General features: G+C 44.1%; 1 protein-coding gene across 1 annotated transcript in view; it reads right to left on the reverse strand.

Annotated features, from left to right (window-relative positions):
* The window catches only part of malrd1 (MAM and LDL receptor class A domain containing 1), a 57,957-nt gene that overhangs the window by 20,640 nt on the left and 15,305 nt on the right, over positions 1–22,012 (reverse strand). The window contains exons 8-18 of the mRNA XM_079867074.1: positions 19,246–19,351; positions 18,617–18,984; positions 18,080–18,513; positions 11,305–11,392; positions 11,021–11,200; positions 10,238–10,397; positions 9,943–10,099; positions 9,638–9,748; positions 8,163–8,376; positions 7,441–7,688; positions 54–339 (exon numbers count right to left, since the gene is read on the reverse strand). Coding sequence (XP_079723200.1) covers positions 54–339; positions 7,441–7,688; positions 8,163–8,376; positions 9,638–9,748; positions 9,943–10,099; positions 10,238–10,397; positions 11,021–11,200; positions 11,305–11,392; positions 18,080–18,513; positions 18,617–18,984; positions 19,246–19,351 — 2,352 coding nt within the window. The remainder of the gene's footprint in view (positions 1–53; positions 340–7,440; positions 7,689–8,162; positions 8,377–9,637; positions 9,749–9,942; positions 10,100–10,237; positions 10,398–11,020; positions 11,201–11,304; positions 11,393–18,079; positions 18,514–18,616; positions 18,985–19,245; positions 19,352–22,012) is intronic.

Consider the following 22,012-nt stretch of genomic DNA (forward strand, 5'->3'; position numbering starts at 1 on the left):
TGCATTTATTTGATCAAAAATACAATCAAAACTGAAATGTTGTGAAATAGTACCTAGGAGTAATCGGGGAGTAGTGTCTGTCTCAAATCTGCTACTGAGAATACAGCCTGATGAGAAGATGATGTCATCCAGGCAGATGTGAACTCGAGTATTGAGTCCCACCTTGCCTTCAAACATAATGCGGAAGTTGTCAGAAGATGAGAGAGGCACTTCCTGTCTGCTCCAGTAGTTGCCTTGATTGCCAGTGAGGCTGAGTAAGAGTGAGCGACTGGAGTTTGTAGACATGTACACGTTTAGAGTGCCAATGCCGTCACCAGACATGTGGACGTAAAAGACCATCTTGGAAAGCATACAAGAAAGAAAGAATTGTAACATCAGCTAAAATCACAGTAATGTACTGTCATTACTGTACACAGTACTGTCACAGTAATCACAGCGGAGCTGATGTTCCGACCAACAATATGATTGCTAGTGGAATATATTTTATACAACAATCAACAAATAAGTGGTTAATATTAACTAACTAACATTTTAAATCGGGGTGCAAAACTCAGGGCCTGCAAACTCAGCCCTGCAAAGTTTAGCTTCGACCCTAATTAAATTAATCTGATCCAGCTAATCAAGTCCTTAATGCCTCTGGTACACATTGTACGTTTTTGAACCGTTCTAGATGAAAGATGCCAATGGTGGCGATTTCTGTGGTCATGGATCCTAAACGGTGGTCCTATGTCGGCCAGCAAGACAACGTCGGCCGTTGTCTTGCTACCAAAGATAGCCTATGATCATTTTCTGACAGTACCAGAAATTTTGAAAGTAGAGAAACCAGAAAGTACCAGAAAATCTCACCGTGACCTACGTCTACTGTATGGAAGTAAAATAATATAATGCCAAATGTTTTTGAAACAAAAAAGCCTGTTGAATTGTACTACTTGAAAAAAATATGCATTGCATTAACCATGCTTGCATTTTTAATGCATTATATTTTCACGGCTTGCATTTTTATGGGCTGAAATTCAACATGGTTGAATATTTAAGCTGTGAATATTTAAATTAAAACATTTCAAACACATTTTCATTAATAGAAATTCAATAATCCATATTCACCTTTCATATTTCACTTCCAAAAAAATACAACCTATAATATTTAACAGGCAATTTTCAATCATTTTATTTCACTTTACAAATTCGCTTCCACAAATTCAGTGGTTCAAATTCGACATTGACATCCAGGAATTGCAGGAAAAGCAGTAGATAACCGAGCATAATCTCCATCTGCTGTAGTCGACCTCACCAGCAGGTGGTGCAAGCACGTGTTGTTGATGGAGACCAGAGCAACAGTGAGAGCTCCACTGGACCGTGGAGCAGTGGTGGGCCTGGGCCGTGGAGCAGTGGTGGGCCTGGACCGTGGAGAAGTGGCGAGCCTGGACCTTGGAGAAGTGGTGAGCCTGGACCTTGGAGCAGGGGTGGGCCTGGACCGTGGAGATGTGGTGGGCCAGGACCGTGGAGCAGTGGTGAGCCTGGACCGTGGAGAAGTGGCGAGCCTGGACCTTGGAGAAGTGGTGAGCCTGGACCTTGGAGCAGGGGTGGGCCTGGACCGTGGAGATGTGGTGGGCCTGGGCCGTGGAGCAGTGGCGGGCCTGGACCGTGGAGAAGTGGCGAGCCTGGACCTTGGAGCAGGGGTGGGCCTGGACCGTGGAGATGTGGTGGGCCTGGACCTTGGAGAAGTGGTGAGCCTGGACCTTGGAGAAGTGGTGAGCCTGGAGCTTGGAGAAGTGGTGAGCCTGGACCTTGGAGCAGGGGTGGGCCTGGACCGTGGAGATGTGGTGGGCCTGGGCCGTGGAGCAGTGGCGGGCCTGGACCGTGGAGAAGTGGCGAGCCTGGACCGTGGAGATGTGGTGGGCCTGGACCGTGGAGAAGTGGCGAGCCTGGACCTTGGAGAAGTGGTGAGCCTGGACCTTGGAGCAGGGGTGGGCCTGGACCGTGGAGATGTGGTGGGCCTGGGCCGTGGAGCAGTGGCGGGCCTGGACCGTGGAGAAGTGGCGAGCCTGGACCTTGGAGCAGGGGTGGGCCTGGACCGTGGAGATGTGGTGGGCCTGGACCTTGGAGAAGTGGTGAGCCTGGACCTTGGAGAAGTGGTGAGCCTGGAGCTTGGAGAAGTGGTGAGCCTGGACCTTGGAGCAGGGGTGGGCCTGGACCGTGGAGATGTGGTGGGCCTGGGCCGTGGAGCAGTGGCGGGCCTGGACCGTGGAGAAGTGGCGAGCCTGGACCGTGGAGATGTGGTGGGCCTGGACCTTGGAGAAGTGGTGAGCCTGGACCGTGGAGAAGTGGTGAGCCTGGACCTTGGAGCAGGGGTGGGCCTGGACCGGGGAGATGTGGTGGGCCTGGGCCGTGGAGCAGTGGCGGGCCTGGACCTTGGAGAAGTGGCGAGCCTGGACCTTGGAGCAGGGGTGGGCCTGGACCGTGGAGATGTGGTGGGCCTGGACCTTGGAGAAGTGGTGAGCCTGGACCTTGGAGAAGTGATGAGCCTGGACCTTGGAGCAGGGGTGGGCCTGGACCGTGGAGATGTGGTGGGCCAGGGCCTTGGAGCAGGGGTGGGCCTTGGAACAGGGGTGGGCCTTGGAGCAGGGGTGGGCCTTGGAGCAGGGGTGGGCCTTGGAGCAGGGGTGGGCCTTGGAGCAGGGGTGGGCCTTGGCGCAGGGGTGGGCCTTGGCGCAGGGGTGGGCCTTGGCGCAGGGGTGGGCCTTGGCGCAGGAGTGGGCCTTGGCGCAGGGGTGGGCCTTGTAGCAGGGGCGGGCCTGGATCGTGGAGAAGTGGCGAGCCAGGGCCGTGGAGCAGTGGCGGGCCTGGGCCGTGGAGCAGTGGCGGGCCTGGACCGTGGAGAAGTGGCGGGCCTGGGCCGTGGAAAAGTGGCGAGCCTGGACCTTGGAGAAGTGGTGAGCCTGGACCTTGGAGCAGGGGTGGGCCTGGACCTTGGAGCAGGGGTGGGCCTGGACCTTGGAGAAGTGGTGGGCCTGGACCTTGGAGAAGTGGTGAGCCTGGAGCTTGGAGAAGTGGTGAGCCTGGACCTTGGAGCAGGGGTGGGCCTGGACCGTGGAGATGTGGTGGGCCTGGGCCGTGGAGCAGTGGCGGGCCTGGACCGTGGAGAAGTGGCGAGCCTGGACCGTGGAGATGTGGTGGGCCTGGGCCGTGGAGCAGTGGTGGGCCTGGACTGTGGAGAAGTGGCGAGCCTGGACCTTGGAGAAGTGGTGAGCCTGGACCTTGGAGCAGGGGTGGGCCTGGACCGTGGAGATGTGGTGGGCCAGGACCGTGGAGCAGTGGTGAGCCTGGACCTTGGAGAAGTGGTGAGCCTGGACCTTGGAGCAGGGGTGGGCCTGGACCGTGGAGATGTGGTGGGCCTGGGCCGTGGAGCAGTGGCGGGCCTGGACCGTGGAGAAGTGGCGAGCCTGGACCTTGGAGAAGTGTTGAGCCTGGACCTTGGAGCAGGGGTGGGCCTGGACCGTGGAGATGTGGTGGGCCAGGACCGTGGAGCAGTGGTGAGCCTGGACCGTGGAGAAGTGGCGAGCCTGGACCTTGGAGAAGTGGTGAGCCTGGACCTTGGAGCAGGGGTGGGCCTGGACCGTGGAGATGTGGTGGGCCTGGGCCGTGGAGCAGTGGCGGGCCTGGACCGTGGAGAAGTGGTGAGCCTGGACCTTGGAGCAGGGGTGGGCCTGGACCGTGGAGATGTGGTGGGCCTGGACCTTGGAGCAGGGGTGGGCCTTGGAGCAGGGGTGGGCCTTGGAGCAGGGGTGGGCCTTGGCGCAGGGGTGGGCCTTGGCGCAGGGGCGGGCCTGGATCGTGGAGAAGTGGCGAGCCAGGGCCGTGGAGCAGTGGCGAGCCAGGGCCGTGGAGCAGTGGCGGGCCTGGGCCGTGGAGAAGTGGCGGGCCTGGGCCGTGGAGAAGTGGCGGGCCTGGGCCGTGGAGAAGTGGCGAGCCTGGACCTCGGAGAAGTGGTGAGCCTGGACCTTGGAGCAGGGGTGGGCCTGGACCGTGGAGATGTGGTGGGCCTGGACCTTGGAGAAGTGGTGAGCCTGGACTTTGGAGAAGTGGTGAGCCTGGACCTTGGAGCAGGGGTGGGCCTGGACCGTGGAGATGTGGTGGGCCTGGACCTTGGAGAAGTGGCGAGCCAGGGCCGTGGAGCAGTGGCGAGCCAGGGCCGTGGAGCAGTGGCGGGCCTGGGCCGTGGAGAAGTGGCGGGCCTGGGCCGTGGAGAAGTGGCGGGCCTGGGCCGTGGAGAAGTGGCGAGCCTGGACCTCGGAGAAGTGGTGAGCCTGGACCTTGGAGCAGGGGTGGGCCTGGACCGTGGAGATGTGGTGGGCCTGGACCTTGGAGAAGTGGTGAGCCTGGACTTTGGAGAAGTGGTGAGCCTGGACCTTGGAGCAGGGGTGGGCCTGGACCGTGGAGATGTGGTGGGCCTGGACCTTGGAGAAGTGGTGAGCCTGGACCTTGGAGCAGGGGTGGACCTTGGAGCAGGGGTGGGCCTTGGAGCAGGGGTGGGCCTTGGAGATGTGGTGGGCCTGGACCGTGGAGATGTGGCGGGCCAGGGCCGTGGAGCAGTGGCGAGCCTGGACCGTGGAGAAGTGGCGAGCCTGGACCTTGGAGAAGTGGTGAGCCTGGACCTTGGAGCAGGGGTGGGCCTGGACCGTGGAGATGTGGCGGGCCTGGACCGTGGAGATGTGGCGGGCCTGGGCCGTGGAGCAGTGGCGGGCCTGGACCGTGGAGAAGTGGCGAGCCTGGACCTTGGAGCAGGGGCGGGCCTGGACCGTGGAGATGTGGCGGGCCTGGGCCGTGGAGCAGTGGCGGGCCTGGACCGTGGAGAAGTGGCGGGCCTGGACCTTGGAGCAGGGGCGGGCCTTGGAGCAGGGGCAGGCCTTGGAGCAGGGGCGGGCCTTGGAGCAGGGGTGGGCCTTGGAGCAGGGGTGGGCCTTGGCCTTGGAGCAGGGAGCAGTGGCGGGCCTGGACCGTGGACACCGACACTCCAATTATTTATAAGTATAAATAGCATCTAACAACTAATTACTCTTATTGCAAAGAAAATATTTCTATTTTTATATAGTGGAAATAAAATCTACTGCTATTTTCACACAGTGTAAATAGGATCTAGTTGCTACTTACACTTACACAAATAGCCGCTTCATAAAAATAATGCATGCACAAGAGAGAAGAAAGCTGCCTTATGAATGGCAGGGGTGGGCCAGGACCGTGGAGCAGTGGTACGGACACTGGCATGGACACCGCCACGGACACGGACACGGACACTGGCACCGACATTCGCATCTGTATGTATGCATAAATGGCTCCTGTCAGTGTCTAACTGACTGGTGAATTAGTGAAAGAGTCTGACCTTTCAAGATCAGACATTTGATTGTGGCATGCATCTACTCACATGCACGTACACACAAATTTTGCTACTTTCACTAAGTATATAACACAAAATCTAAAACCAACAACAAACACTTCTGTTCTTAATTGTCATTTACAATGTCTAAAAACGTCTAACCATGGCTGACAAGTACACACAGAAACTCCTCCTCTTCAGCTGCTGCTTGTGATTGATTGATGGAAGCTGAATGGGAGGACAATGGGAAAACGAGTCTCCGTGGGCTAATTATCTCATACGCACATACACACCTCTAAAAAGAATGAACAGTCTGTCAAGTTAGAGGAGATCCAGGAACATGATTGTCTTTCCACACAAACTGAAGCAAGCTTTGAAAGGTGCTCCTCTTTCTCACAGACACTGTGTGTGTGTGTGTGTGTGTGTGTTTTTGACAGGATGATGGAGTGCTGCTGGCAGGCCCAATGACTGAGTTATGTGCTTCATTGTAATATAGACAAATCCTTTCTCCCATTATATTCAGTCAATCCAACAGTCAATCTGTGGATCTAACATTGCAGGGGAATCAAATATTCTGAAAATTAAGGAATTAAATATCCTCATTGTGCAAATTAAGGAATTAAATATCCTCATTGTGCAAATGATCTAATTGAAAATATCAACATATCAAACCTTCCTTAATAAAACACAATAATTTTAAGTATTAAGAATAAGTGTTTACTCTGTATTGTCCAGGGCTGTGAAGCCACCTTGCTGCTGTTCTCAGTTGTGTCTGCAATATTGGAGGCATAAAAATACTGTAGAAGTAAAGCATTTTTGGACTGCCAGATGATCAGCAAATACATTTTAAGAGGTTTCACAAGGTGCTGGGACATTTTTGAAGTTCACGGCAGGGATGTTACAGAAATGGTGATGGATCCTTCTACCTTCAATGGTGTATATGGTTTTGAAGGTGTAATACTTTAAAAGAACCAAAGAGGGGAAAAAAGGGCCAAAGTTCTAGAGTTGAGTTGAGTTCTAGAGATCCAATTTGTTAACACAAGATCAAAATTACCTTAATTATACCATAAAAACATAATGTGGCAACTCAACTTTTCTGTGACAAAATAAATAAACAAATAATAATCTATACAAATTTCAATACATTATTTTACTTTTTACATTAAATCCATTTACATAAACCTTCAAAAATCTTTTTTGAAAACGGGAAACTACCAACTGTTAACTTCTGCAAACGGTTTACAGAAGTCTATGGCGACTTCTGCCCCACAGATCTCAGAGATGCTAATCTTATGCAAGAATGTTATGCAGTTTTCCATCAAAAAAGGAAGCAGGTACATATGAATGAGACAAGGAAAACAAAAGGAACCATCGGTCACAAGGGCAAGTCTATGGAAGTGTCACAAATCCATCGTAGCGTTAGTTCTGGCAGGTCACCTCAGTCAAGCTAACATCAGCTGACACACAGCTGAACCACGTCTACCTATAGGAATCTGACGCCTATCACATCATACCTATATATACAGTATATATATATATATATATATATATATATATATATATATATATATATATATATATATAAGGTCCATTCAGTATTATTAGCAGCTTTATCATGTTGCTCAGGAGCTAATTATCCTCCTCCATCCCCAGCTCCTCCTCTCGTCCAGTCAGGACTTGGCCTTCTGATATTCCTCTTCAAATCAGACTCTTTTTTTTCTTGAATGTTGTACATAAATCATTAAACATTAATATTATCTGCAATACATTTATGTTAGTTCTGTTCTGTTTACCCTAAGGGTATCACTGCTCTCCCTGCTCTTATCAATGCTAGGCTGCATGGATGGCTGGGAGTTCTTGTCCAGAACAGAACCATATCGCCAATCCAAATTGAATGCTGCTAATTGTCTATCTTTGACGATTGTGGTCCAGACAGAACTAGCATTCCTGTACACTGCTTTTTTGCTTTGTTGATTGTTTCCATTGCAATTCTTCATGTAATGCAAGTACCAACTGATCTTGAACAACAGTGAAATAATTACATACAAACACCAGTGAGCACTTACTTTGCAATCCTTGCTGCGGGGATGAAAAAGAGGTCCAAGGATTCGGGCAGTATCTCCTGTGTTCTGTGGGAAGGATCCTTCTAGATATAAGTAGTGGCCTGATGGATTTCGGAGGGTGTGATCAGTGGATGGTCCAGTCCCATGAGTGTGCATATTTCCTGGTTTTATCAACCAATCAAAGTCATCATCTTGGCTCTGTCTCCATGAGCAAAGGTCAAATTCAAAATTGCAGCGACCACTGTATCCCTCTGGAAAAGAAAACATTAATACTATTATTAATACTAGATTGTGAAAAATGTCATCATTCACTCACCCTCATGTCATTCCTAACCTGTAGGACTGACTTTCTTCTGCAGAACACAAAATAACTTATTTTGAAGAATGCTGGTTTCCAAACAATAACTGTCCTTTTTATGAAAAAAAGAAAGAAAACGACAGTTTTTCAAAATCTTTCTTTTGTGTTCCATACTGTAGAACAAAGAAAGCCATACAGGTCTGGAAAGACATGAGGGTGAGTAAATGATGACAGCATTTTAATTTTTGTGTGAACCATCCCTTTAAAAAAAAACACGACTGCACAAGCAAAGCACATTTAATACAGTATGTGTGCCGGATGTAAAGTTATTCCATAAACAAAATTTGTGACTGGCAAAAGAGATACAGTTGAACAAACATCTGGGAAAAAAAAAAAGTGACAGGAAAGAGGATGATTTGTTTCTCACTGCATATGTAATGATTCTCATCTGATCCATCTCCACAGTGATCAATAAAGTCACACAAGTTGTCCTCAGAGATACAATGACCGTTGGCACAGATGAACTCGTTGTTGTGACAAGGAAGATCAGACATTATTGGAAGGGCACAGTCCACAAATGCCACGTCATCAACAACAACATCACCCATGTAGCTGATGCCCCGCTTGGCTCGAAGAACCACCTATTGATTTTGTAAAGCGACATGCTGTTAAACTGCAGTAAACTAATGTACTTTATCTGCTCAACAATACTTTCATACAGCTGCATAGCCAAATGCACAAATCAAAGCACTAATTCATATTACCCTATGAGACATGTCAGGTAAACAGACTGATGTATCACTCAGAATCAATTTATTGTCTTTAAAAAAAGGCAACAAGAATTTATATATATATATATATATATATATATATATATATATATATATATATATATATATATATATATATATATATATATATATATAAAGAGTTTAATTGGAAGTGCTTGAGAGCTGCTGCGTAAGTTAAAGGGCACTAAGGCCCCTGACAGTACACACAGCAAAAGGGCACTTAACACTAATGAGTGAGGGTATCATGAAGTATCTAGCACAATGAAGAACTATATTTGTAAGAGTGTTTATATATAAACAGTGTTGATAAATATTAATTATGCAAGGGCCAGATGGAGAAAAGGTCATGATATTTCTTACCAAAGCATCAACAGTTCAAACATCAGCCTGACACTTAACATTTTACTGCACATTTCAGGAATACTAAACACACAGTTCTTCTGATCACCTTTATAAAAAGTAAATACATTTCATAAATTCTATAAAATTTGTTTACCTAGTTAACAAATACAGTTCAAAAGTTTGGGGTCGGTAAGATTTTTTAAAATGTCTTTGAATGAAGCCTATTTTGCTCTCCAAGACTGCACTTATTTGATAAAAAATACAGTACTGTTGTGAAATATTATTGCAAATTAAAATAACTATTTTAATAAAAGTGTAATTTATTCCTGCGATGGCAAAGCTGAATTTTCAGCATCTCTTCAGTGTCACGTGATCCTTCAGAAATCAGTCTAATATGCTGATTTTCTGCTTAAGAAACATTTATCATATCATCAATCAGGTTTCTGACAAAAACAGCAAGTAATTTAAAATGTTTTTTTTTTTTCTTTTTTCTAAAACATTTGATCAGTTTAATGTATCCATGCTGAATCAAATTATTTAAAAAAATGTCAATGCTGTTTTTATTAAGTAAAAGTATTCAATTCTTAATAATTTGAGAACCAAAGGGGAAAATACTGTATATTTAAACACTAACTTTTGAAAAATAAATTAATTAATTTTTAAAGAATGTAAAAAAAAAAAAAAATGTGTACCTTGAAATGCAATGTAAGTCGCTTTGGATAGAAGCGTCTGCCAAATGCGTAAATGTAAATGTTTCAGAAACACTGACCTGTATGTTATGACGGATTCCTATGAAGACCTCACCCCTCCTCCAGCTGTTGCCTTGGTTACCATTTTGGGACCAAACTTCATGTGTGACAGTACCTGATTTGATGAAGACCTGCACATATAAGATTGAGATTGTTTTGACAAACTGATAATTGGTCTCTGGAAAATACTTCATAGCAAACAATTTAGACAAAATGAAGCAGGAAATTTATTCTGTCACAATAATATGTTTGATGTTTTCTAGGCTTGGGTTACCTATGCAGAAAATTAATAAGAATAATATTAATAATTTCTAGATAATTGTACCTGCAGAGTTCCAACAGTGAAGCCACTCATGTGATACCAGAACACCAGAGTGCACTGGGGTCCTGTTATTTTGATGGGAGCAGTCAAGAGATCAGTGGTGTGACCATATCCTCCATTGGAGCTGTCCGCAAATATATACCAACCCTGTGAAGAACCACTACAAAAAAGTACATGTGTACAGATGAGTAAACACAAAGCAGAAAACACACTGACATAACATGCAAACCTGACCATGCATTTATAAATAAAAGCACAAACACATTCCAGCAAATGGCGGTGTTCTGTCTTTGCTCACAGCGTGTGGTCATTAGCAGGTCTGTGGTTCTGTTCTCCTTGGTGAATACTCTCCCCTTGTCCTGTCTGCCAGCAAAAGGCATGTGGAGGAACAGGACTGGCTGGATCACTTAAATACCATCCACAAAGTGTGTCACCTTCAAAATCACAATACTCCTTCACTGAGAACAGAGAACAGTAATATCAGAAGTTTGGGGTCAGTAAGATTTTTAGGGCCAGATTTACTAACAGCTTTGCATCTTTTGCCGTTAAAAAACTACTGTCAGGATTTACTAAAGTACTAAAATTAGAGTTGAAAAGGCATGGACAGAGTTATTTTTGCGGCTGACAGAGTTATTTTTGCGGCTGACCTTATCGCATATGCATTTGTAAGAGTTTCCCTTTCAGACGCAAAAATTACGGGAGGAGAGTATTTAAATGAATCACGCAAGGTGATTTACTATTGTTTGCGCTCGTCAATGTACTGGTGTTTGCTCCATTATTTACCGCCCAAAAAAAGTATGTCTTAAACCAGACGCTACCTGGTAGGTCATTATGGCTCTCATCAGCAATGTTTTGGAATTGCGCTTTCACGCTAATTTGCCGTTTAATAAATCTCCCCTTAATGTTTTTAAAACATTATGCTCACCAAATCTGCAATCATTTGATCCAAAATAAAGTAGAAACAGTAATATTGTGAAATGTTATTCAATTTTAAAATAACTGTTTTCTATTTGAATATTCTCAAAGAGCCAAAACTTTGGGACAGACAGACAGACAGACAGACAGACAGACAGACGCCTACCACAGTGCTCTTCATCAGAGCTATCGGAGCAGTCGGGTGTGAAATCGCACACTTGATTGAGGCTCACACACTCTCTTGTAGTTGAGCACACAAACTGGTCAGAGGGGCAGCTATGAGGGGGTGGTGCTGACAAGGTAGGCAGAGGGGCAGAGGTACTGGGCTCCTTTGAGGGCAATTCACCTATATAAGGATATACACACATAATTACAAACACAGTATTTTAACTTAAAACCATGAAATGTGCAACCACTGATCCATGATCACACTATCCAGTGTTATTTCACCTTCATATGGCTGACAGCCGAGGAAAGACAGATCATCTATGGCAATATCTCCTCTGAAATCATCACCAACTGTCCCCTCCACTAAAATCTGTAGCAGCAAGAATGAAGACAGAAGAGGCTATCTTTATTTTGCAGCTTGCATATTGTTTGGATGGCAAAAAATAAATAAAATAAATAAGTAGACAACAGTAGAAATATCATGTGTTTAATGAATAAGTGTGTTTGAATGAATCAGTTGAGTGAATGAGTCAAATGACTCCCTCATAAAAACTCGATTAGTATACTGTACAGTATAATTAGTAAATGTACACTGATGTAACCTGGAGAAAGACTCTACCCACCACTAATGCACAGACCAGTGGCGTAGTCAGAATATTATTTTTGGGGGGCCCGAGGGGGCCACTATATATATATATATATATATATATATATATATTAGGGATGCACCGATACCACAGCAGTAGGTTTATTACACTGCTGTCACTTTAAGAGCTGCACATATCCAACATACTGTTACACACGCATTTTCTTTTCAACTGTTTACGTTCACTTAAGACATAACGACTATGTTTCACAAGGATACTTGCCTATACATGATTTTTTGTGAATTTGTCCATTTAAGCGCTGAGAGGCAGCTTTCTGTTTGCACACAGAAAATGTATTGAAAACGTCATGTGATTACTGTACTGAATTCCTGTAATAAATGTAGGGAACCACTCGTTATACATTGTAACAGCCTTTAGAGCAGTTACTTTGGTTTTGAGCTGTGGTACCTCTACCATGCTCTAGGGGGCTCTCCAGTTTACTTTTCCTCTGAATAAAAGACAGGGAGAAGAAGAGTAGGGTATGTTTGGTTAAAGAGAAGCATGGCCTCCTTCTGTTAACCTTATGTGTAGTCCGGATTGAGAAACTGTGGTTTTAAGCTCATCCAAAAGGACTTTTTGTATATGCCTCCACAAAGTTAGAATGAAGATTCCCCCATTCCTATGCTGTAATATTCCTGGTGGGGATTCTGCTTAATCACTAACTTTTAAGTCATTTATTTTTGCAATATACATTCAGTCTATCATGGATAGAGATATAGTCACCTCCCAAACAGATTTCACAGCAGGGTCCTTTCATTCACGAAGAGAACCAATGAGAGACCTGATTACCACTTTTAGCGATTTATATATTAACTCAGATGAAGAAAGTGAAAGAGCTGAAGATAATGATCCTGATGAAGAGCTCCATTTTCCACCACCACCACCCCCATTGACTGTTGAATATGACTATCAATCATCGGCTGTAAACCCTATTCTAAATGCACGGGTTACCTCTTTAGAAGCACGGTTAATGGATTTGGAGAATGGGGTGAGTGAAAAAGTTTCATTGGTGGAGTTGGAGAAACAATGTAGGAAGCTGGAAGATAAAATGTCATATCTGGTGCAACGCGAATGTGAAAGGGTGAAACAACAGCTAGAGATGTTAGTGAAGGATCTGGGGCAATCCATGGTTGACTGCTTAAAGAGAAGAGATCGACAATTGGAACACAAGTTTCAGTCCATGACACCTCCTTCATCCACTCCGGTTGTTACAAGCCAGAACCCTCTAACTAACATCCATTGTGCAAAACCCCACAATTCTACTTATATTGAGCAATCTGCTCAAAGCAACCAGTCTTCATTACAATACAATCCACCAGTAAAACTTGAATTCCCTAGTTTCTCTAATTCCCAGGAAGATGATCCTGTTGTATTCGTCGAGCAGTGTGAGGAGTATTTTGCTGTACGTCCCTTGGATGAAGAAGAGATTTTAGCCTCCCTTACGGCTGTGCTAAAAGGAACTGCCAAGGATTGGTGGGGGGCCGAGCGAAGAAAAGTGAGCAACTGGAAACAGTTTAAGGAGAGATTCCTGAGTTCTTTTTTAAGTGAAGACCATGAGGAGGTAGCAGCTAGGAAGTTACTGGAAAGAAAGCAAGGGGTTAAGGAGAGCATTCGTGATTTTTCTTTTCATTACCGAGCTTTATGCCTGAGATGGAGGAAAGAAATGACGGAGAAGGAGATAGTTCAAGCAATTCTAAGGAACTGCAATCCCCGACTTGCTAGCCTGTTAAGAGGGACTATAAAAGATGTTGAGGAGCTGGTTCGTATAGGAACTCAAATCGAGCGAGACTTCGATGAGTCTAAGAGGTACTGGTGTCAAGCTAATGGTGAGGAGCAGAGGAAGAAAACGGCCGCCGCCGCCGAGCGTCAACGAAAATCTCCCTATGCAAGTAATCAAGTGATGCAAGCCTGCCAGCAACCAGTCTCACCACAAAATTATAAGAACATCGCCATTCCAATAGTCCTACAAGGCAGGTATGTCGTCTCCATTATTGATACAGGAAGTACCCTCTCGTTGATCAAAGAGTCCTTGTGGAAACAGTTGTGTTGGCAAGAACCATATCAGTCAGGCGAAGGCCAATCTTTTCTGTTGGCAAATGGACAAAGACAAACTGCAGTTGGGAAGGTTAATTGGAAATGTGAAGTGCAAGAACAAGTAGTGCCTTTGTCCCTTTACATCATGCGGGATATTGATCTAACTGTACCGATTATCCTTGGCATTGATTTTCTACTTGAGAGCAGGATGATACTAGACTTTAGCAAGGCTCAGTACAGTCTACCCACTGAAGAAGGAATTGAGGAAGCAAATTTTTTTCCCTTCCTTCAACACAATGTGTACCCTTCACTGCACTTTTACCTTGCTATACCTTCTCCTGGTGGCAATAACGATTCCAGACAGCAAATACAACAACTTTCCCAAGCAGCAGACACTGAAAACCATGTGAAGAAACAGTTGGAAGAATTGTTGTTAAGCTGGCCGTCAGTGTGTACCCAGGAGATTGGGCGGACTAGTGTTGTGAAGCACCGTATCATAACTACGGATGAGGTACCAGTGCGACGGCGTGCGTACCGGGTTTCTAGAGAAAAACAACAGTTTATTGAGTCAGAAGTACAGGAGCTTCTAAAACAGAGAGTTATCCAACCATCCACCTCTCCTTGGGCTGCTCCTGTAGTTGTAGTTCCGAAAAAGGATGGTGGCTCCAGATTCTGCGTTGATTATAGAGGTCTAAACTCTAAAACTCACTTAGATGCCTATCCTATGCCTCAAATTCAAGATATCCTCGAGTCATTGCACGGGGCTACAGTCTTTAGCACTCTCGACCTTAAGAGTGGTTACTGGCAACTAGAGATGGAATCGGACAGTAAGCAGAAGACTGCGTTTGTAACATCAACAGGGTTATATGAATTCTTGTGTCTTCCTTTTGGGCTGAAAAACGCTGCAGCTTCATTTCAGAGATTAATGGAACATGAGCTACGAGAAATCAAAGGAAAATGTTGCATGGTGTACATTGACGATATTGTTGTGTATTCCAAATCCATTTCTGAACATCTTCAACATCTGCATCAAGTTCTTGCATGTCTCCATAAAGCTGGCCTCACTCTCAACCTAAAGAAATGCCACCTCATTCAGAATTCCCTAATGTTTCTTGGACATGTTGTTTCAGGAAAAGGAGTGACAACAGACCCAACTAAGGTTGCTGCAGTAAAGTCTTTCCCAGTACCACAAAATGTCAAAGATGTACAAAGATTTTTGGGATTAGCGGGCTGGTATCACAGGTTCATACCCCAGTTTTCAGAGAAAGCTGCTCCCTTGCATTTTTTAAAACAAAAGAACGTCAAATGGTCTTGGGATGACCAGTGTCAACAAGCATTTGACATTCTCAAGCAAGACTTGGTACAAGCACCTGTATTGGTATCCCCTGACTTCACTAAACCTTTTCGTGTTCAGACGGATGCCAGTGACATTGGTCTAGGAGCCGTGCTCACCCAAGAGACGGAAGGAGAGGAACATGTCATTGCGTATGCTTCACGCTTACTCAGAGGAGCTGAGAAGGCGTACTCTGTCTCAGAAAAAGAATGTCTTGCTGTGGTATGGGCGGTGGAAAAGTGGAGACCATACTTGGAAGGAAGCCCATTCGAAGTGGTAACGGATCATGCTGCCTTAACATGGGCCTTTCAACATCCAAAACCATCGTCACGTCTTATTCGTTGGACAATTCGTTTGCAAGGCTTCCATTTTACAGTAAGGTACAGAAAAGGGCAGTGTAACGTAGTTCCAGATGTGTTGTCTCGAAACCAAGTACCCAATAACCCATCTGACTCGCTTTTTCTTACGACCGTTGCCAACACCAATGCTCAATCATGTAATTTGCCAGTAGACCTTACCCAAATTGCAGCATCACAAAGTAGTGACAGTGAAATTCAAGAGCTGATGTCTAAAGCTGGAAAGCACACATCAGTGGATGTTACCCGAGTGCAGTATGTGATAGAAAATGGCTTACTGTTTCGTAGTGTTCCTGATGGGAAAAAAGGCCAGAAGCTCCAGCTGGTAATACCCGAACTCCATCGACAAGTTTTCTTACACTACGCACACGACAATCCTCTTAGAGGGCACTTGGGAAAGTTAAAAACTCTGCTAAGACTGTTGGAGACTGTGTATTGGCCCAGTATTCGAGGCGATGTATGGAAATACTGCAAGAACTGCCACATCTGTCAAAAATTCAAACCTTCTCAGAAAAAGCCGTCTGGTCTATTACAAAGCACCCAAGTTGTAGAACCAGGATACATGCTTGGGATTGATCTCATGGGTCCTTTCCCTAGGAGTAGCAAACAAAATGGATATTTGCTTGTGGTGGTGGATTATTGCTCAAAGTGGGTAGAGCTGTTTCCGTTAAGGACTGCCAAGGCACCTCATATTGCCAAAATACTGATAGAGGAAATCTTTACTAGATGGGGAACTCCTGCATATCTAGTGTCAGATAGAGGAACACAATTTACCTCTCAGCTAATTAATTCAGTGTGCAAACAATGGGGAGTTGTGCAAAAGTTAACCACTGCTTACCACCCACAGACAAACCTCACCGAACGAGTAAACAGGAATTTGAAGACCATGATAGCATCCTATGTGGAAGAGCATCATCACCAATGGGACAAGTGGTTGGCTGAATTTAGGTTTGCTATAAATTCGGCCTGGCATGAAAGCACTAGGTTTACTCCCGCTGAGGTGGCTTTGGGAAGGAAACTGAAAGGACCATTGGAAAGGGCTTTACAGTTAACTCCTAACCCTGGCAGCTATATCCAACCGTCTGTGGAACGTCAGAAAGACCTAATTGAAAGGGTCAAGGAAAATGTTGCACGAGCACAAGCCAAACAGAAAAAATATTACGACCAACGACACCAGCAGATAAAGTATCAGGTCGGAGACATAGTTTGGGTGCGAACACATCCTTTATCAAAGGCTGATGAAGGCTTTATGGCTAAACTTTCCCCAAAATGGAAGGGCCCTGCTAAAATTGTTAGGAGATTAGGCCCTGTAAACTACCAAGTCTCATTAATGTCTGATCCTTCCAATTTTGATACCTATCACATTCAGAATCTTAAAATTTGCCATGGTGGGCAAATTTTTCATTGAGCGGGGGGATATGTAACAGCCTTTAGAGCAGTTACTTTGGTTTTGAGCTGTGGTACCTCTACCATGCTCTAGGGGGCTCTCCAGTTTACTTTTCCTCTGAATAAAAGACAGGGAGAAGAAGAGTAGGGTATGTTTGGTTAAAGAGAAGCATGGCCTCCTTCTGTTAACCTTATGTGTAGTCCGGATTGAGAAACTGTGGTTTTAAGCTCATCCAAAAGGACTTTTCGTATATGCCTCCACAAAGTTAGAATGAAGATTCCCCCATTCCTATGCTGTAATATTCCTGGTGGGGATTCTGCTTAATTATGCCAATAGCATCCTTGGATTAATTGAATCAGACTGAGATCTGGAGGTTTGAGTCGAACAAGGACATCATTTTGCAACGTACCCTAAACTGAAGCTTGGTTTGACGGAAGCTAAGATATGAGATGAACTACTGAACTGCTTGCTCCTTCTTGGTTTGACAAACCTCTATCTTCATTTGTATTTTGCATAAAGACCTGTCAAGGAAAGACATTCTATGGACAATGATCAGATAAGCTCGGTTCTTGCATATCTTCAATTGTTGATTCACTGTTTTGGTAGTCTTGTGTGACTTAATTGATATAAACACTTTTGCAATTACATGGGTATTTGTACTTGGTTTGTGTGTTTCTGAGTCTGGTTAAATCTATAATAGTCAATGAAGTCCTCCCTTATAAATTTATTAGTGATACGCCCTTCTGAGTGTTCTCTGAAGGACGGTTACAACATAAATCATGTAACAGTTCATGTTTTCACTTTACTAGGTTTTATTCAAATCACACATGTGTGCGAGTGAACGATCAGCATTCAAGAGCATGCAACAGAAGTGCATGCTCTCGTTTTGCTTTCTCTCTCTCTCTCTCTCTCACACACTTTCTCTCACTCTTTGCCGTCAGTTAACATTAGTAATATGCTCCTCATTTTACTTTCTTTGCCATATCCGACCAAACTACAAAGGTACCTAGGCCCCCCCCCCCCCCCCCCCCGGAGGCCCCTCGTGTCTACGCTACTGGCACAGACTGACGTTCTCTCTGGTATGGAGCCCCCAAGGTGACAAGGTGACTTAAAAAAATGAGATGGAAGGAAATTTTCACATTTCTCTCTATATATTACTATATAATATTACACATCAGCAGGAATACAGTGCATTTAAAGCTGGAGCAGGCAGTCAATCAAAGGATTCAGCACACAAGGACACCATTGACGCCGTAGGACCCATCCTTTTCAATACCCATAATTCGGATCAATAACTCACCTGAAAGTGGTGGGCGCTGTAGATCGTCAGTATCATCCTGTGCCAGAAGTTGCCTTGGTCACCATTGCGAACCCACAACAAGTTTCCCCGACCACTGTTACTTGTGCGCATGTACACAGCCAAACGGAACACATTTTGGCCAAACATGTGATAGTGGAACCTGAAAATGCATGGTGGTTTGGGTTCAGGACCTCGGCGAGGAGTTGGAAGAAAAGGCCGACTGATGAGAACAGCAGTGTCTTTGAACTTCTGTGGGTCTGAAGATTCAATATAGAGGAAGTGGCCATCCGCATTGGCATGTGTGTGGTCCTTCCATGGGCCTGTGTTGAAAGTAGGAGTGGGTCCTTGGATACGGGTCCAATCAAACATATCCTCCTCTGGTTCCTGAGTCCAGCTACACAGGCCTTCCTCAAAGTCACACATTAGCTCCGGGGCTGATGGGAGAAAAAAAGATCATTGTAAACCAATTGACTAAAAAGAGCTAACGTCAAACAATAAACTGCTTCATTGACCGTTTAAAGCTCCACTAATACTGACAGCAGTTTTCCTCATCTGTTCCATCTCCACAGTCATCGATCAGGTCACAGATCAGAGAAAAGCTCACACATGCTTTGCTCTGGAGGCAGTGAAGGTGATATGGAGTAGGGCACATCTCCACAGCCTCGGGCAATGAGCAGTTATGGAACATAATATCATCTAGGGCAGAGACTCCCTCATACACGCCCAGGCTCAGTTTTGCAACTGAGATATAGAAAGGCCTGGTCTGCCTGCCAATCTGCACAGTTATAGGGTGCCACTGGTTACCTTGGTTGTACAGTGTTTGCCAAAGTAAAGTGATACTGTCTAAGCCGTCTATCAGCAGGTGCATTTCAGCAGCACCAACAGAATGGCCAGAATTATAGTGCCTGTAAGCAAAACAATCAACATTACTATTAAAATATGAACACTTCGTGTAAGAAATTATTTTGTAAAGCAGTTAAGAATATTGTTTGATTCCGTTTTTTTATATGTATAAATAAACATACATTTTATTACATACATAATATTAACATACATTTTTAAATTCTAATATTATTTTGATTAATTTATAATTCATTTATTTCACCAAGCTAAGAAAGAGGTAAGGTCCGAGCCTTAAGTCACTTGGCAAATTATTCATCCCTTACCAGAAGGTCATGACACAATTTGAACTTGCTTGCTGGAATGTAGGACTGCGCAGCAAAGCCTGCTGGGAAAACCTGCTGCTCTTCTTGAAAATAAACATGAAGTGGCCTTGAAGGGAGAGAAAAAGAGACAGTAAAATGCAAACTTGTAATATTATATTGTACATTATGTTGCTCATAAATTAGTAGATTTTGTGACATTTAAAAAATCATTCATTTGAATTCAGTTCCAATGAACAATGGAAATGACATTTGCAACCATTAATTTGAACATCACGGCAGTCCACAATTATGTACAGGAGCACACAAAGCAGCAGTATTTTACCTCTAGTTTACACTCCCAGATGATGTGTAGGTAAACATTATCATTTAAATGGGATGTTACTAAAGATGTTTCAGAGCTATTGCAAACTATGTGAAGTAGGGCCCTATGACTTCCGCCAGTCATAAAAACGGAATTTACTGTATAATGTGAAATTTCATGGAATTTGTAAAAAAAATTATGAATAAATAAAAAGCAGGTCAGTACCCTTAAAGGTGATTTGTTCCAGAAACATTTTTTGTTATGCTGATTGAAAGTCTCTTCACATCCTGATAGCAATCAATAAGTTATGAGGTCTATATGTATTTAGCAGTGTCGGATTGGGGCGGTTCATGACTTGAATTTCAATGACAATAATTTTCAATGGCAATTAACGCTGAATCCAAGCTTCAGCAGTCAGGTGGTACAGGTCAGTGCTCTTAAGTTGTTTATTGTAATGGCTGAACCGAACAGACACGCACAGTTACTTCTTATATTTAACAAATAATCCTTAAAACTCCACAACCAACAAGCAAACTGTGAATAAAAGTGTGTGACAAACCACCAAAAACCTCTGGCTAACATACCAGCAAATGGTTTTATGACCCCCTCCCCCAAAAGAATGCAAGGAGAGGTACTCTCACTGCATTCCTTTATGTCAAGACACCTAATGTCCATAAGAATAGACTTTTCCCCCACATTAATTCATAGATAAACCTTGCTGTTAATGAACATGCTTTGACATTTCAGATGGTTAAATGACACTTTTCATAGCTTCATCCCCCTTGTTCTGTTCCGGTCATTTGCTTTCACTTTTCCATTTCCCATGAGTGCGTGATTTGTGTGTATGTGTTTAGATTAGTTATGTGCTCGTGATTAAGTTATTAAAACTTTAGTTAAAGCTGCAGTCCGTAGTTTTTCCTCTTTGTCGCCATCTCTGTTTGAAATCTGCAATTGCAGTTATTCGCGGAATTATCAACTTTACGTGGGTTGTGCCTCGGCATGGCACAGCGCGGATGAATCCAATGTTTTGAGGAGAATGTGCGGCTGTCAGTCACTGTGCCGGTGTGGAGACTGGCATTCGGAATCACAGATTCTACTTTTTGGAAGTATGGCCAACATAAGAATTTTCACTGGAAAATGTCATCTGAACAAATAACATCCACTTTTGTTCTGACAAAAAGCATTGCAGTAAATCACGCTGATTAAATCCAACAATCGCTTATCATATCACGTCAAACCGTGCAAACTATACTTTGTTCTCAAATTGTTAATGTTCAGCATTGAATGACTACATTTAATGCCCTTCCGATATTTATCCTTGTTTTCGCATGGGCCCGGATGCAGTCTCTTTTTTTCTGTAGCCACTCCAAAGTCTTTTGCATTTTACAACGGGTGAATCTCCTGTTGTCACTGGTGATTGTCGATTGAACCTTTCTGGATCCGTCATCAAATTGATAAGTTTAATTATATCAAGTGCTGTGAGAAAAGGCTATAAATCTCCACCTCCAACATCCTCACACGCAACATAGCCTACTAGCCGAGACTCCTTCTTTATGTGTACAGATGTGACGTAATGACGCAAATACATGCCCGAATTTTCCACGGAAATCCACCAGTACCACTGGAATTAAAAACATTATTACAAGCTTACCGTTTTGAATCGAGCTAAGGCAAGCAGGTAGTTTTGAACACTGGATGGTTATGTACTTGCTCAAAAAGTCTTTGTATTTTGGATAATTTTTAACCCAAAAAAGTTACGGACTGCAGCTTTAACTTTTAGTAAATAAAAAAAGAGTTCCCTGATTCTGATTCTGCCTGCAGATTAATGTCACTTAAACAATTCTTGATCTTGCTACATGCCCTGATTAGTAGACTACTGTACAGTAAGAAAGTTATTTCCCTTACCCGGAAATTAACATTTCTTAGAATTAATTAAAGTACGAACGGATTAATTGATGGTAATATTAGTTTAACTACATCAAGTTAATTCGATTAACTGATCCAAATATTCATAATTATTTATAACAAGTTATTATTTATTATTAATATTTCCATTTTAAACTAATTTTCTACATTATGTTCATTATTATTGAAATGTTATGTGTTATGAGGTAGTTTAATGGCATCTCTCCAGACACTTTTGTTTGCTCCCTGCTGTGTGCATTCATGTGTTTTGAAGGAGGCGTTTGCCATTTCCATCACTCGTTTTTGATACAATACTTGCGAATTAAAACAGGGTGATGGAAGCATAGCTATAGACTAGTGACTGTGAATATTAAACTGCAAAATTACTATTTAAAAATGAATCCTGCATGTTCTGCGTGTCTCTGTGTGAATGAATTGCTCAGACATGCGATTTGATTTACCACACACGCTTGTGGTGTTCTCAGCCTCTGCCGCCTCAGTTTATGAGGACATTAAACTCCATACATCTCCAGAGCTGCTCTGAGAGTCACTTCATCAGAA

Source organism: Squalius cephalus, assembly GCF_949319135.1.
Source record: "Squalius cephalus genome assembly, chromosome: 3".
NCBI lineage: Eukaryota > Metazoa > Chordata > Actinopteri > Cypriniformes > Leuciscidae > Squalius > Squalius cephalus.